Consider the following 15,976-nt stretch of genomic DNA (forward strand, 5'->3'; position numbering starts at 1 on the left):
ACAAATATATAGTATCTAAAAGTTTGCATTTATATTTAAAAAATAAAAAATGACTGATTTTCTAAAATTAGGACCGATTCACCAATTTTCTGATTGGACTGAGTCAACTGTTTTAGGCAGTTTTTTTTTTGACTTATGATTTGTAAGGGATGACGGAATTGAGCGAGACCGGATCTACTCCTCACACATAGCGGTTCATAGATACATCTCTCCATGTACTCCAGAATATCTTCAGTACTTGTGTGTTATTATTTACAGGAAATGTTTCCTATGCACGGTGGGATGTGCTGCGAGGTCGTTGTGAGGCGCCCAGATCTCAATTCGAACTGGGCAGGGATTAGTCATGATTCTCACCGATTGGTCCGGCCTGATTTTCTAAACAGTGAATCTCATTAAAGCGAAATTGAAGCCAAAGGAGCCCTTTGACATCTCCTGATTTTTTTTACCTTTTTTTAGTCATGAAACAAAGAGGGTAAAGGGTTGGGGTGGTCCCTGCTCCAGTGCTCCCTACTCCCTCCCTCCACGACCCAATTCACACTTCCTGCAGGCTGCAGCGATGCAATCATAAGTCGTCCTTGGTGGCGCACTCTTGCACCAACCCTGAAACAAAGTTCCACAAAAGGCCACAATTTTCTTCATCTCTTGTTCTCTCTCCTCCCCTATCCTCAATCACCCCACTGATTTCCGATTCCTCCCACCCATTTCATCCGATCATGGTCCTTCCATCGCTGAATCCCAGTTCTAATTCCATCTGCCACGAAATTCTCGAACTTCATAAACCCTGATTTTGGATTCCCTTTGGATTCGAATTTCTTAGTTTGGACCTTAAATCCGAGCTTTCACATGTTGTCTTGGTGAGATCTCGAATTCAGAAGACTGTAAAAGGAGTCCCATTTTTATTACTTTTGGTAAGATTTCGCCCTCTTAAAGCTTTATCTCATAAAATGTTTCTTTTAAGACTTATTGGATATGGTTTATTAGGATTATCTGCTTTCTTCTCCTTTCAATTTCTCTCCCTTTCTTTATTTTATTTTATCTTCAAATTACGTCTGTTAATGGATAATTCGGAAAATGGGTTGGCTCCTTTTCATTGATATTCAGTTTACACGACACTAGATACACGGACAGACTTCATTATCTACTATACAATTAAGCTATATAGTTTTTTTTATTTACTCAAAGACATATAGCTTTGTTGGAAGAGACGAAAAAAATGAACGAAAATGAGTTTTTGCATCAAAAGTCGCATTTGGGGAACTATAGGCATTATAGTTCTGCATAGATGCTTCTTTTGGTGCGCATCACTAGATCGATATGCCTGCTGCTTCTCAAGTTGCAGTTACAATGTATGATTCCAGGGGAAAAATACTTGGAAATCGATTCCAGAGTGAGTGGCATTTTTGCCCTCTCATTATCAGATTTGATTGAAATATAGGTCAGAGTTGAAGAAGGAAGGTACAAGGGGCATTGAAAGGGCTATCTAGAATTTTAAACCGTCGGGGGAAGGGGGGGGGGGGGGGAGAGAGTTAAAGAAAGGTATCAATTTATTAGTGTTTGGAATTTGGAAAGAAACAGATAGTCAATTTTGAAAATGGTTTTTCAATGGAAGTTCTATATCACTGAAAAGAAAGGGGGGGGGGGGGGTCAATGGGATAGATGCTAGAATTTAGAAGGATTTGGCTAGCATTTATGGTCACCGTAATATCCACATGTTATGGTCCAATAGTAGTTTCAGTCTTAGCAAAGAATAGAGTCTACCAAAAAATGGTTATTTATTTTAAACATCATTGCCCCATCCATTTCAATTGGACCGTCCAATGACAGCCACTGTCACATTAGATTATGTTTTTCAATGTTAGAAGGGGTTAAAGGGGTCCTAAAGGCTGTTAAAAGGTACATAAATAGGGTTTTCTAGGAGAACTATAGTACACATCTTATTGCCAATTTTAATTTTCTTGAGAAATTTCTGGGAACTTGTTGGGCATGTTTGTAAACAGGAATTATGAGTTTGTACTATAAGGAAATACTGGATTTAGGGTTTGAAGATTAAGGCTAGCTGTAGTGGTGGTTGGATATTTTTGAAAGTATAAGTTTTAGGTATTCTGGTTTTTGAACTCAACGAGGGGAAATAAATAATTAGATGGATAAGTTGCATGGTAAGTATGAACAAAAGAGCCAAACTAAAAACTAAAAATAGAATAGGTATTAAAAGAGTGAATCCTTGGCTGGGCTTCCTCCCAGGTATTTCTTCTGTTATTGTTCCTATCATGCTTATGGTTCAGAGATTGGGTGGTTTGCTATGGAGCAGAGCTCTCAAACACAGCCATAAGGTCATTAGTCATTACCCGATGCTGGTCTCAGCTATCTGGGGTCTTGGGAGGAGTTGACTGGATACGGACCTAACCATTGGCCTTTGATTGTATAAGGGTGTCAATGGACCAGTTTTGGATTGGACCCTGTTCAGTCCAAAATCAATTTGGATGGATTGGACACACCAACAAGACATATTGGATTGGACCAATCCGGTCCAAAATATTTATTAAATTGGATTGGACCTGGTCCGTCCGTAACAAATTTATATTGGATTGGGTTGGATTAAGCCAATATCTGGTCCATTTATATAAGATAAGAATATATATGTCAATGGACTGGGTTTGGGTTGAAACCAATCTAAATCAAAATGAATTTGAACAGATTGGACGGTCCAGACATTGAATTGGACCGGTCCAAATTGGTCCAGAACATTCATTGGATTGGTTTGGACCTGGTCCATTTATAATGGACGCACATTGGACTGGATCGGATTGGACCAAATCCAGTCCAATTGACACCCCTAATTGTACAAAGTGGTCACCCTCAGACTCTGATCAGTTCTCACACTTGTCAGCCTGAGATCTTACCATTATTCCAACACAACCATGGAGATTCAAAATCATGATTACAGAACCTCAGTCTTTAGCTTCTAGGTTAAACATCCTGTTGAGGTGGGCCCAAATTCTGAGATTAGAAAACTCAATGGTAGATGGTCTTAGGCATTTAGATAGACAGGGGGATTGGTGACTGACGAAGTTGATTGCGAAAAAGAGGGGGAAGGTTGTGCAGAGGGACAAGAAGGTGAGAATTTAGGCTCAAAAGTCTATAGAAGAAGAAGTAAATACAGAACTAAGCCATTACAAGAGGATGCTGAGATTGAACTTGAAGTGGAGGGAGGAGGTAGATATTTCCAATGAGGAAGAGGTTATTATTGACGAGACTCATGAAATTGGAAGATCAATTGATGTAGACACAGTGGTGAATACTGAAGTGGAGGACCTGGAGGTGAGTAAAACTTTGGGGTTATTTTTTCTTGGGGGAGGAGTTTGTAAGGAAAATGTTTAAAAAGTTGGAAGAAAAGTTTTATATGCCCTCAAAGGACAGGGATAATGTTAAACTGGATAATGATCCAGCTGGTTTTAATTTAAGAATTGATCTTAAATGGGGTAGAAAATCATCTAACATGGCAGGGGATTATGATGTAGAGGGTGAAGGACAGTTGCAAATCAGACCTCTAAGAAGAATGCAGTGCCGGAATTAGAGAGGATCAATGACATCTATATGGATCAGAAAGTGTTTGAGAAGATTCTCAATGCAACATGATGCTTCAGAAATTGTTAAAATAATTGATCCGTTCAGATTTCAAAAGTTTTTTCCAGGTTGAAAAGGGGTTCGTTTGAGGTCATACCTATCAAGAAGGTGAAGGAGGCTTATATCTATCTAAAAAAAAAGAAAAAAGAAAAAAGAAGGTGAAGGAATCTTAGAAAGTTAGTAAGAGAAGTAAACCTTTTCATTTTCAAAATGCTGGCTGGTGGTGTGCAATAATCAAGGAAGGTCTTTGAGTGGTGATAAGTTGGAGTCTGGTTTCTTTTGTTTGGGTTTTGTTGTTTGTAATTGCTTTTTCTTTCTTTTTTTTTGGTTTTGGTGAGTTGGTGTTCATATTTGTGTGAGTTGGTTGGTTGCTTTTAATCTGTCTAGTAGTTTGGTGAGCTTGTTTTTGGGTGTTTTTCTCAGTGCTGTTGTTGGATTGAGTTTAAGGGTAGGGTTGCTTTTATCTTCTCTTGGTAGACTTTTGGTCTCCTTTTAATTTCTTTTATTTCCTTTTAATAAAATTTTTATTTTACTATCAGAAAAGATCCCTAAGGTTTTGTAGGCCTTGGTACTGTTTCCCCCATATTTTAGGGAGACTGCTTGCCTTTTCTTTTCTTTTCTTTTTTCAGACAAGTAACAATTACTTGCCTTTCCTTTCTTATACTTTGTTACTGATAGCAAAAAGATACAGCAATATATCTGTTATTCTGTTACAAGGTAGTAGACAAGTTGCATGAGTTATGTTTGGTATAACAGCCTTCATAGGGTGAGATAGGTAGTTACAGTCTTTGCTTTCAAAGAATGAGTGCAACTTTGACTATTTGATGTGGCCCCCTTGTTCACGGTAGCTCCATACCAGCACATCTTTATTGAATGAACACCTAAAAAAACTTTTACCTTGTTATTGATAACAAAAAGATATAGTAGACAAGTTACACGAGTTATGTTTGGTATAACAGCCTCCATAGGGTGAGATAGGTAGTTACAGTCTTTTCCTTTCAAAGAATGAGTGCAACTTCAACTATTTGATGTGGCCCTCTTCTTCATGGTAGTTCCTTACCAGCACATCTTTATTGAAAGAACACCTAAAAAAACTTCTCTGTTTTGCCTTTTATTTCCTGCCCTACTTTTATATTATACTAGAGAATGACCACCTCATACCAAGTACATGACCAATATTCTGATCAATTTTGTTTGACATCCATTATTTATATTGTAAATTTATGTTAGTTTTTTATTTGATACTTTTTTTGATATATAGATTTGTTTAGAGGTAACTACCATTTGAAGCTCATACTTTTTTTTTGAGAGTGAATAGGCACATGTCTGACAAAGAATGCTTCTATTTGGGAGTGGAAATAACCACTCTTTTGATACTCTTTCTTGAAAAAACACTTAACCATAAGGATTTGATGGTGGAAGGGGACTTGAGAGTAATAATTAGATGTCTCAAGCACTATACTCCAGCACCATGGCAGTATAGGCACACCACGAGAGAGATCAGGCAAATAGCAAGGGAGATGAGGATAATCTTCATTCGAATACGTAGATCAGTAAATGGAATGGTAGATTCACTTGCAAAACAAGGTACCGGTAGGGATCAATTTTATTAGGTAACTACTACAGGACAGTGGATTCATATATGTAATTAAAGAAAAGAAAGGGGGGCATCATGGGCTTGAGGGGTAAATTAAAAGGATTGTGGGGTTGCCTGTGCACAATCAGCATTGTAAATTTCGTTTATTTTTTTACATGCTAATGCAAACATTTCAGTGTTATCAATGAAATATAGAAATTGTTAACTGGTATTGGGTGATAAAAAAGATTCATTAGTACAAAATAAAATGTTTCTTACATATTAAAATGTTCTCAATTTGTGATTGTAATATTGCTCATTGTGAATTTTACACTATACTATGACATTGTAGACGGAATCTATTGGATCTTGATGTTATAACTGTTAAAGCCTGCTATTGCAGATGCCAAATGTAACTTCTATTTGGTAGTTCAGTGGATAGGGGTCTTCTCCTTTTGTGGGCATCTCTATTTATTTGTCCTGTTGATGCCTTTTGTTTATATGTTCTAATTAGTCACAGTGTGCAGTTCCTGTAAGGTGAGCACTACAAATAAATATAAAATATTTGATTGTTAGTTTTGTGTAGTTCTCTATGTTGACGGGCTAATATTTCCTGTATTCAGTTTAAGCTCCTGTGTTAGAATGGTATCATGATTCTTCATTATTGATATCATGTATGTTTGGCCTTTGGTTTTTATCTTACCAATTCCTCATGTTATTGGCCTTTGGTTTTTATCTTATAACCAGTTCCATATGGATGCGGAATCTCATAATATTCCCTTGGAGGATGAGACTGCAGAACTTTCCCAGATGAATAGTAGTGCAGTGGTTAACCATTCTGACCAGATGGAGGCACATTGTGGCTTATGCCAGAGGATCTTCTATACAGATAATGAGGTGAGTGAAGATCCAGAAACTATCAATGTATGCAGGGATTGCAAAGCTATGTTCCTTGAAGATTTAGAGATGACCATACGAGAGTCTCATCAGAGAAGGCCACCCAGAGGAAGAAGAGCCAGGTATAGTAGGAGTTCTGAGTCAATAGAAGATCTATTTTCACAACAGTTCTCACATCTGATTAATCTGGTTAGACATAACCAGCATACTGTCCCCATTTCTACCTTTGAGCATGGTACCCAACTAATAGAAGGTGATGCTGCTGCAACGGGGCTGCGGCATGCGAGTTCTCATACCACTCCAAGTGGGTCTAGGAGATGGAGGAGGGTGCTGTCTGACAATGAAAGTGAGGGTTTTGATAACTATGATTCTGTTTTTGGAGAGAGTGAATCAAATGTCAGTTTTAGTTGGAATGGGGTTTTTCATGGTGAGAGTGATGCGATTTCTTTCAGTGCTTATGGTGGGGACTCTGATATATCCGTGGATGGAAATGGTTTCCTGGATAGAGAAATCTTCATCCAACCAGATGATGGAAGCAATATCAACAGTGATACTGACATCGACCCTATGCATGCAGGTCCTAATTACTGGGACTCGGATGACGAAGATGTAGGAGATGTTGGATGGGAAGGAGATGGTTTTGAGGAAAATACAATTGAAACCAGAGGAGCAGAAGGTTGGGTCCAAAATGCTGTCACCAGGAGTCCTGGGGAAAATGATGGCCCCATGAATTGGCTGAGAGGGATTCCATCTCCTGAAAGTGGGGGTATTCATTGGAGAATCCACGAAAGTAGGCGTACATATATGGGTCGCTTTGGTGATTATCTTGATTCAAGAGGCTTTGAAGAACTTCTTGACCAACTTGCACAGTCTGACAACTCAAGACAAGGAGCACCCCCAGCAGCTGCTTCTTTTGTGGACAGTTTGCCTCGTATAGTCGTTAATGAGGAACAGGAGAAGGGAGGCGGCTTGGTTTGTGCTATTTGTAAAGATTCTCTACCCATCGGTACTGAATCTACTCAGCTTCCCTGTTTGCACTTTTATCACCCTTCCTGTATTTTGCCATGGTTGAGTGCTAGAAACTCTTGTCCCCTTTGTCGCTATGAGCTTCCCACTGATGACAAGGATTATGAAGAGAAAAGGAACGCTGCCTCTAGAACAATAGGAAATAATGAGATTCAGCAGCAGGACCCAAGTGAGGATGGTTCCTCTGATGTGTCCACTGATTGTGAGGAAGATGAAACTCATGAAGCTGGTCTGGAATGTGCAACAGTTAGCTCTACCAGAGGAGGTGGAAGAGGAAGGTGGTTTTTTCTTGCTACTGCTCCAATTTTCAGCCTTGTTGGTATTGCTCTTGTTTTGTGGTTCCGGAACTCTCATGTTGAAGGTGGGCGAAGAGGCCATTGTGGCTTCCAATGGCAGCATGGGCAGCAAGTTGATAGATCTTCTGGGAGATCCTTCATACATGATCAGAGGGAGAACAGGAAAAGGAGATGGTGGTCTTTTTTCTAAGGTCCTATGTGATTAAAACCTTGTTTGACATTAAATCAGTAATTGTAATAGTTTTTTACATGAACAAGTGGCTTTGGATTGGAACTTTTGAGATTGAGGTTTTCTGCCTTGACATAATGCTTTAATGTGTACAGAATTTGTGAGCCAGACAAGAAGAAGAGCATAATAGGTCGTAAAGTTGGAAATTTATGGGACAGGGCTTGGAAGAAGAAGATGGGTATGGTGGTGATTATTAAAATTAACAGGCCGCAAGGCGCAAAGAAGTTATCTGCATCGACCTTGTCTAGAGAAAATGGTCGGACAAATATACACCATATAGCCCAACCCTAAGAAGTTCAGTTTGTTACAGGACGTGGTCAATTAGTCATGCATTCCAATTGGACGCGAACACTGAACTGGGCATTGCAAATTGATAATTTTAGTTGGAAGAGGGCCCGGGAGGTAGGTGGGAGTACTGCTGTTACATGAAGGCTTACTGTATTGACTAGTGAGTGCTAATTTTATGGGTGGTGACTAGTGAATTGAATTGATTACATACAACTCAGATCAACTAGTTTTATGCCCAACAGGAATCGTGTTCCACCATTTACAATTTGTCAAGACCCAAGGTTTGGACACATCCAATTTGTTGAATGTGTTGATAAAGAGATGAGCCAGATTACAATTTGTCAAGACCCAGATTACAAAAACCAGGTAAGCCAGCAAGAAAAGTGAAAAATAAACACCATGAACATATTTACAAACAAGGAAACGGGATTGATACGTGTTATTGAGATTTGTAAGCATCCTGTGGCCTGTCACTGGGTTCTGATAGACTTTCTCAATAGCTTTCCTATATGCTAGTCACTCACGCACCCCACAGCCACACCCCACAGGCAGGTAAATCCCTATAAGTACATCCCGGTCCTATCTTCGTTCATTGGACGCGGGCTCGCGGGGCTTCATTTGTCATTCACTGGTGCACGTTTTGTTAAGCTCGCTCAGGCGCTAAGCTTCTTTCCTAAATTCACTTCCTTGGAAGTTTAGGATGGAAACAACCAACAGTTATATATATATATATATATATAGTGAGAGAGAGAGAGAGGTAATATTTGCAATACTACTCTCAAATCTTGCTAAAGTATGAAGTGTGTATGATAAATGAAATACACTCGATCTTGTAACATTCTTAATAGGTAGGTGTTTGGCATCGGTGCTGGAAATATCTCACCATTTTTTTTTAGAAAAATGGTGTTGGGCATGTGAAATTGTAAGCATTATTTTTTTTCAGAAAATGGCACTTATTTTTGTTTGTAACCAGTGCTGCCACATAGGCTTTTTTTGAGAAAACAACACTGGTTTTGTTTGGTATGAATGTTATATGTCACATGGTGCCATGTTATTGCATCATTGGCAGCAATACACCGTTTTCTTAAAAAACATTGAATTTGGTGTTGCTCCAGACCATGGTTTTCAAAGCCGGACTGGATTGAACGGTCGGACCAGGAAACCAGTAACTGTTTAGCCCTCCGGGTCTGATTATACTATAAACTGCTAAATCCTAAAAAACCGTTGAAAAAGTTAGAAAACCGCTGACCCAGGTGGTCAAACCGCTAAACTGTTCAACCCGGGCAGTGGGTCGTGGGTTACAAAATTCATTTTCATTGATTTAAAAAAATAATAAAAACAAAAAAAAAACTCTTACAAATTAGGCCTTTAGGGTTAGAACGAAAGTCGTTCATTTTTGTTCTCACCCTTCCCTCCTCTCAGTCTTCATACCCTGACTCACGACTTGTGGCAACCACGACTGACGGCGATTCACAGTGATCGGCGACGGCAGTGAACTTCACCTATGGCGGTTTGCATTTTATAACCAGCAACAACCTCTATTTACCAAGGACTCGCAGTGGCGCGAGAGAGGAAATGATGATTCTCGTGGTTTTCTGGAGGCCAACGAAGCTATTAACGGTAGCGCATTGGAAATGGGTGATTTTCCGAACACAATTGGCGGTGTTGGTGGAAAATGGGGAGTTGATGGCAGTAGTGGACGCCATCCTTGCTGGCCTTTGGTGTGGTATCTGAAGTCTGAACAGAGTAAGTTCAGACTTATTTTTTAATTTTTGTCAGAACGGATTGATCATTCGGTTCGAACGATCGGACCATTCAACCCGGTAATCGGACCTATAACCGGTTCGATTTTAAAAATCATGTTCTAGACAAGTGTGGTATAGAAGAACGTTTTTTTTTCTGAAAAAGAAAAAATACCAAACAAAAGGGTGTTTGTTTGAAGTACCATTTTCTTTAATATGGTACCTAGGTGGCACCGTTTTCTCGTAAAACAGCATTAATGCAAAACATTGCCTAGATATATCACATCCATGATCCAACAAAGAAAGAATACTAGCATTCCCGCATTCGTAATATGAAAATATTTATCGATGGTTTATAGGTTTACAAAAGTTAGTTAAGTAACAAGTATTCCGACACCTCAATGCCTCTTTATAGCTGAAGAAAATGAAACCCCCCTCAATGTCTCATCTCTCTTAAATACAACCACCCTGAACTGAAGAACCATGTTGAGAAGTAATACAAATCTCAGGCTGAAAAATCCAGACATTGGCTATTAGATCAACAATCTTGTTGGGAGGGGCTTCAACATTCAGTGGCGTCTTGGTTGCAGAGGCAACTGTCGACGCTGCCTCTGAAGTGGACAATTCAAGAAAGTCCCTTTCATGATTCAAGTAATTTAGCAGAAAAAATGACAGTGGAACTGAGATTAACTGAGGAAGATCTTTCCCTGGTTGAGATTATTGTTGTGAAGATTTGCAACAATTAAAGCATTAATACAACTGAAGTTTTCTCCTGGCTTATATTCTATAGAAGAGAAAAAAAAGATCACTGAACTTCCTTCAACTTCTAAGGCAAGTTTACCAAACTACAGTTTTTTTTTTTTTCTATAGTGAGTATTGAGTAGTGACCACAAATGGGTAATGGGTGCTTTACCTAGTTCTATCTTTGCTTTACAATTGAACTGATTCAACTCTTATTCCATTTTTCTGTTTTTTGACTTAAGATTTTGTATACTTCCATTTATAAAAGAAAGAATCCCATTCATGCTTTTCCACTGTCCCAAACAAATTATACTTCCAACTGTCTATCTCGTCGTAACTCAAATCAGAATTCACCCCATCTTTAATCTCCTTCCTGATTCTATTAACCCTATCAATCACTCCTCGAACTGCTAAATCGAAAGCATCTTCGACAGTCTCCAGTGTGGAACTTGGATTTGCATATATCAGTCCAGGAATTAGCTGTATCACTTGCTCCCTCATAGCTTTCACCTCCTCTTTAGGAATCCTACGCAGCTTCTCCTCTATGCTGACATTCCCTGCCTTGACATCATCCTCCGAAATAAACACAGAATATTTTGTGTAATTCTTGGGTAGGTGCCACAGATACTGCACGTACGCAGAACCTGGATGGAAGAAAACTGGTATACACCCAGCCAACATCGAATCAAAAGCTGATCTCCGAGTATACGAGTCCCCAGGAGGCTGTAAGCAGAAAGCTGAAGTTTGAAACAACTTCATCACGTTACTCGGATTTTGGCAATTGCTTTTTGTGGAACAGTCTAACAACCTACACTTGTTAGAAGCTTGGCACTGCTCGATAATCTGGCCCCTGACCGACCCTGAAATATTGGGACGTGGGGCACCAGCGAAGGAAAACAAGTATCTCCTTCTCAATCTCCTTATCCTATTCTGCCACTGGAAGACCTCATCATCTGTTGAAGGATGAAAGTAGGTGGGATATGGTATTGCAAAATCATTTCTGTGCCAAGGGCTTGACTCAATCACTAACATCGTCATGTTCTTACCTTCAGGTAAGACCATAAGCCTGTTGCCCCAGTCGGAGTCCTCTTCTGTCAACCTCCTGAATTCCCATGTGGTTCTTCCTGCAACTAGGAAGTGGTCTCTTCCCCCCAAAACCTTCCATTCACTTCTCTCTCTGAGCCAATTAATAAGAGCAAGAGGAGTGGCATCTCGAATGGATGTGTTAAATCCCCAGAGGTAACGGCTTACGTCAAAACCTGCATAGAAGGGCACATAGTGTGCTGATGCCAAGGATGAATCGTTTGTTAAGCACTCGTATCGCTTCATCCTTTCATGGAAGATGATCTCTAACATGAATTGGTCTGTCTCATACCAGCCCTTATCAGAGAAGACCTTGTTGCAGTTGATCAGTTGGGGACCGAGTCCCCTGTTTGTCAATGGTCGGCACATATCATACCATACATTGAGGGACCTACAGTCCTTAATAACATCATCATTGAATCGAATAGGAAGATCATACATATGAATATAGCGACCTGAACATGAATTAGAATCAGCCAAACTCCCATTATCAATGGTGTTGGTGGCAGAAGAAGCATTATCATCAGGTAATCTACTGTTAACATGGTTATTATACTCGGACCCATTTCCACTGACATCTAGTTGGCTAACTGCAGGCTCCAACCCGCTACCCATTAATGGTTTTCCACTGTTGAGTTGAGTATTATTCTCTGGAACGAGTAGCGGAGTCCAATAGGGGGACAACAAAGAGTGTATATATCTGTTCTTTCTATTTGGTAAAGAAGAAGAATTGAAGTAAAACAAGATGAACCATAGAGCAAAAGAGGCAAAGATGACGAACCAGAGTTTTGTATGGCACTTTCCCACCATCAATTTTTCCATCTGCTTCCGGTGAGTCTTCTTCTAACAGGTAACAGAACAATCTCTAGACAGTCTGAATTGTCTAGTTAGTCTCCAGCCCTCAAGGACGTAATTTTTCTTGCACTGGGCTTTAATTACTTTGCGTATATTAGTAGCAAGTGTAAGAACATAATTAGTAACTATACAAGTAATTTAATTCCCAGACTGGAAACCAATAACAATTCTAAGAAATCTTGGGTAACTGATTCAATTTCCAGGCTGGCCTGATCAGTGTCTCTCACTATCCTCGTTTCTGTATACCGTGCCTAGGGCTGTCGATGGTGTTGTGGTCAACCGACTCAACCCCAATGACCCATCTGGGTCTGCGCACACTTAGTTCCAATTGTAATAGGCTTAGCTGTTTTGGTTCAATTGAAACCCGAAATGAACATAAACATGCAGAGCTAGGGATATATTATAGGATATTTTAACTTTTAAGAACATAGATTAATTACAGTTTTATTGTCAAATTAGCAAGCTAAAGGCTTGTCAAATATAATTGGGTCTATCGGTTCAGAGTTGAGATGACCGATTAATTGTAGGGTGGGGTTCGGCTTTATACTTAATGGGGTCTGCTACTCAATGGCTGATTGGATTCAAGGCTGAGGTGGAGTAAGGGAATGGTTAATGAAGAGATGGGCATAACAAAGAAAAACATTGGCTGTTTGAGAAAAATAGCCTTTTTCAGTTTCCAGCCATGACACGTTGCCCCATTCAGTTTTTTGTTTGTCTTTTTGACTGAAAATATTAATTGCAAATACTCTTTTTTTCCGTGGAAAACGAAGACAAACGTGGTGGTGGGATATTGACATTTCTAACTAAAATGTGAAGGCCATTATATACTTGGCAAGAGAGAGAGAGAGAGAGGATCCAGCTAATTAAGTGGTTGTGATTGATAATACCTAAATCCATTAATTGGAAAGTAAAAGGATGCATCATGCATACAGGGTTCAAAGAAATTTAAATTGCCCAACTCAGGCGTAGCCCAAACTTGACAGTTGACACCCTCAGATTATTGGGCTTGGCCTGGGCCAGGCTCAGGTGGACCTATTAGCACTAATGTATTAAAAGTTTGCCATGAACTTATTTTGTGTCGGTAATTTAAACCATTAATGTTTGTTGAATTTAATAAAAAAAATATACTAAGAAATTAGAAGTTGTATAATTTAAATCCAAGGGGGCGTTCCTTTTATTTTATTTTTATTTTTTTATTTTAAGAGGGGAAAGTTGGTTAATGAGAATTCTCATTGACTAAAAAACTCATGTTCTTTTTTTAGATTTATGTGGGAATCAGGGAAAATTTATTTTTCTTGGTATCACAAGTGGTACCCATCTCCTAGGTGGATAAATAATTTTTCTACCGATAATTGAATAGGACAAAAATACCCCTTTTAATACTAATGGATTTTTATGATTAAAATAATCATTGCTTTATTCACATAGAAAATAAAAGAACATGAATAAATGCACTTACCCGAATAAGTCTTTATTGGAAAACACTTACCCAAATAAATAACCTACCGAAAAGCGAACGGAGCCTGAAGGTAAACAAATTATGCATATGAACACGAAAACAAGAATGGCATATAAATTAAGTTTGTAAACAATAGTACAGATTTACAAAACAATTCAATGGCTGATCATAGAGGAGGATCTTAGATGGCAGAAGAAGCAGAGTCTAAAAGTGTCCTCTTGAGATGCCATGGCACATGTAGTCATGTACAAAGGATTATGATCCACCATAGTATGGGTCCCTCGTTAAAGATTGACTACAGAACTCAGTATGATTAGGTGTCCCGTCCAGGGCTATTACTATTAGGTCACAATTCTGCTCAAAGAATCAATTCTTAGAATAATTTTGAACTTGAAAGATAGGAAAAAGTTCCAATAATTTAATTCAAACTTAAAAGTGATTCTTAGAATCAAAGGAATTAATCCTCTAAAAACATGTCAGCCTACTATAATTCAAAATTTTGGATCGATGAAAAGATTCCAACAAAGCTCAAAAATAATTCAAAATCATGATTAAACATAATAGGATCTCTCTCTCTCTCTTTTTTTTCTTTTGAGTGATATTCGAACACTGAGGAACGCAGTGGACAGTCCTCATAGCTCATGATCCCAACACGCACAATGGAGCAATAATGCTCATACCTAGAGGCGTTATTGGAGATTTGGAGTATGAATTACGCGAACTGTAAACATGTTTTTGGACCCCCAAAAAAACTTTGGTTATTTGGAGGCTGTTTTTCAAGTTAGGGTCAGTTTGGAAGAACTACAAATATAAATTTGTAAAGTACAAAACCTTGTATTTTGTATATATTTGTACTGTATATATTTGTATTTGTATTGCTTCCAAACTGAGCATTAGGATATAAAAAAAAAACTATTTCAACATGGTTTTAAAAGGGTGCAAGTCAGATTGGCTCCAGTTAACAGTTTATACTGTTTTGGGCTTGGGTTTTGAGCCCATTGAAATTTTGATAAAATCCTAATCCTAACCTGCAAAAATTGCACCCCATATTCAATACATCTCACCATAAAGATTAGGACCATGGTTTTTAAAACCGAACCGGTGACCGGACTGGTCAGGGGTCCGGTTACCGGTTTGAACAGTCCGACTGTTCAACCCGAACGATCAGCTCATTCTGACAAAAAAAATAAAAAAATTTGAAAAATGGTCAAAACTATTCAAACGGTTAACCGGCTGATTCAGCAGTTTGCTGACCAAAATCAACGGTTTTGGGAGAAAAAGCGGGTTTGGGGAAAAACAGAACCGGTCAGGTGACCGATTCCCAATTTTCCGGTCTGACCATCCGGTCCGATCCAGTTTTGAAAACCATGATTATGACCCATCATGTATGAAATGTGTGAAGAGAGAGATCATGTTGAAACTGAAACATGTCGGAATGGTTTTTTTGTTGGTAGGAGATCCAAACTCCTATTTCTCAGCTTACTGCACTTCAACACATGATGTGTTCACCCACTCAGTTCTTTACTTGTCTTTTGGGCTAAAAAAATTGAGGACAGGCCCAATGCAGATTTCTGAATTACATTGTGGACCTATAAACATTCAAAATGTCAAATACCATCATTTTATACATCAATGCCCGCCTGTGAATTGGCATCAATTTCGAGCTACACCTACTCCAACTGTACTTTGGGCCTAAGAATTCTGATCCTGGGCCGAACCTTCATTCTCTCAAAAAAGTATTGGTTGCTATTATTTTTATTTCATCCCACATGGCCATGATAACGTGTCGTGCCATGCACAGAAAGGTCTCAAACAGCCAGCCAAAGTTTTTATGTTGGACCCTAGGCCTCTCGTAAACAGATCGAAAATTCGTTTAGGAGGCCTAATGAATCAAAGAAAGTACGATTTGTGGCTTCAAAGTAGTGAAAGAGAACGAGTCTTGACATTTTTTTTTATTCGATACCATGTAGTTTTAAAGAGTACAATTGTACAGATACAAATGTGTAATAATTATATATAAAATAATACAAAATATAAAGTTTCAAAATTGAGTAAAATACAAAAACAAAAAAGAAGGTTAGAAAAAATAGTTTGAGGTGGGAAATTGGGAATAACAAAAAGATGGCTACTGGCTACGAGCAATGGAAATGGTCAGCAAGT

General features: G+C 38.8%; 2 protein-coding genes across 2 annotated transcripts; one reads left to right on the top strand and one right to left on the bottom strand.

Moving 5' to 3' along the window:
* Positions 1 to 345: 345 nt before the first annotated feature.
* LOC104612961 (RING/U-box superfamily protein) lies at positions 346 to 8,254 on the top strand. Its single transcript, XM_010280632.3, has 3 exons — positions 346 to 908; positions 5,948 to 7,610; positions 7,744 to 8,254. The coding sequence occupies exon 2, from the start codon at positions 5,954 to 5,956 to the stop codon at positions 7,607 to 7,609; it is 1,656 nt and encodes a 551-aa protein (XP_010278934.1). The 5' UTR covers positions 346 to 908; positions 5,948 to 5,953; the 3' UTR covers position 7,610; positions 7,744 to 8,254.
* Positions 8,255 to 10,523: 2,269 nt separating this feature from the next.
* Positions 10,524 to 12,456, bottom strand: LOC104612982 (xyloglucan galactosyltransferase MUR3-like). Its single transcript, XM_010280655.3, has one exon. The coding sequence runs from the start codon at positions 12,322 to 12,324 to the stop codon at positions 10,657 to 10,659; it is 1,668 nt and encodes a 555-aa protein (XP_010278957.2). The 5' UTR covers positions 12,325 to 12,456; the 3' UTR covers positions 10,524 to 10,656.
* Between the last annotated feature and the right edge of the window lie 3,520 nt (positions 12,457 to 15,976).

The sequence above is a fragment of the Nelumbo nucifera genome, chromosome 5, assembly GCF_055504915.1.
Source record: "Nelumbo nucifera cultivar China Antique chromosome 5, China Antique-T2T, whole genome shotgun sequence".
NCBI classification, from domain to species: Eukaryota; Viridiplantae; Streptophyta; class Magnoliopsida; order Proteales; family Nelumbonaceae; genus Nelumbo; species Nelumbo nucifera.

What these genes read in the sequence shown, in the direction of transcription:
- LOC104612961 (XM_010280632.3), top strand. Translation starts at nt 5,954, where the DNA reads ATGGATGCGGAATCTCATAATATTCCCTTGGAGGATGAGACTGCAGAA.
- LOC104612982 (XM_010280655.3), bottom strand. Translation starts at nt 12,324, where the DNA reads ATGGAAAAATTGATGGTGGGAAAGTGCCATACAAAACTCTGGTTCGTC.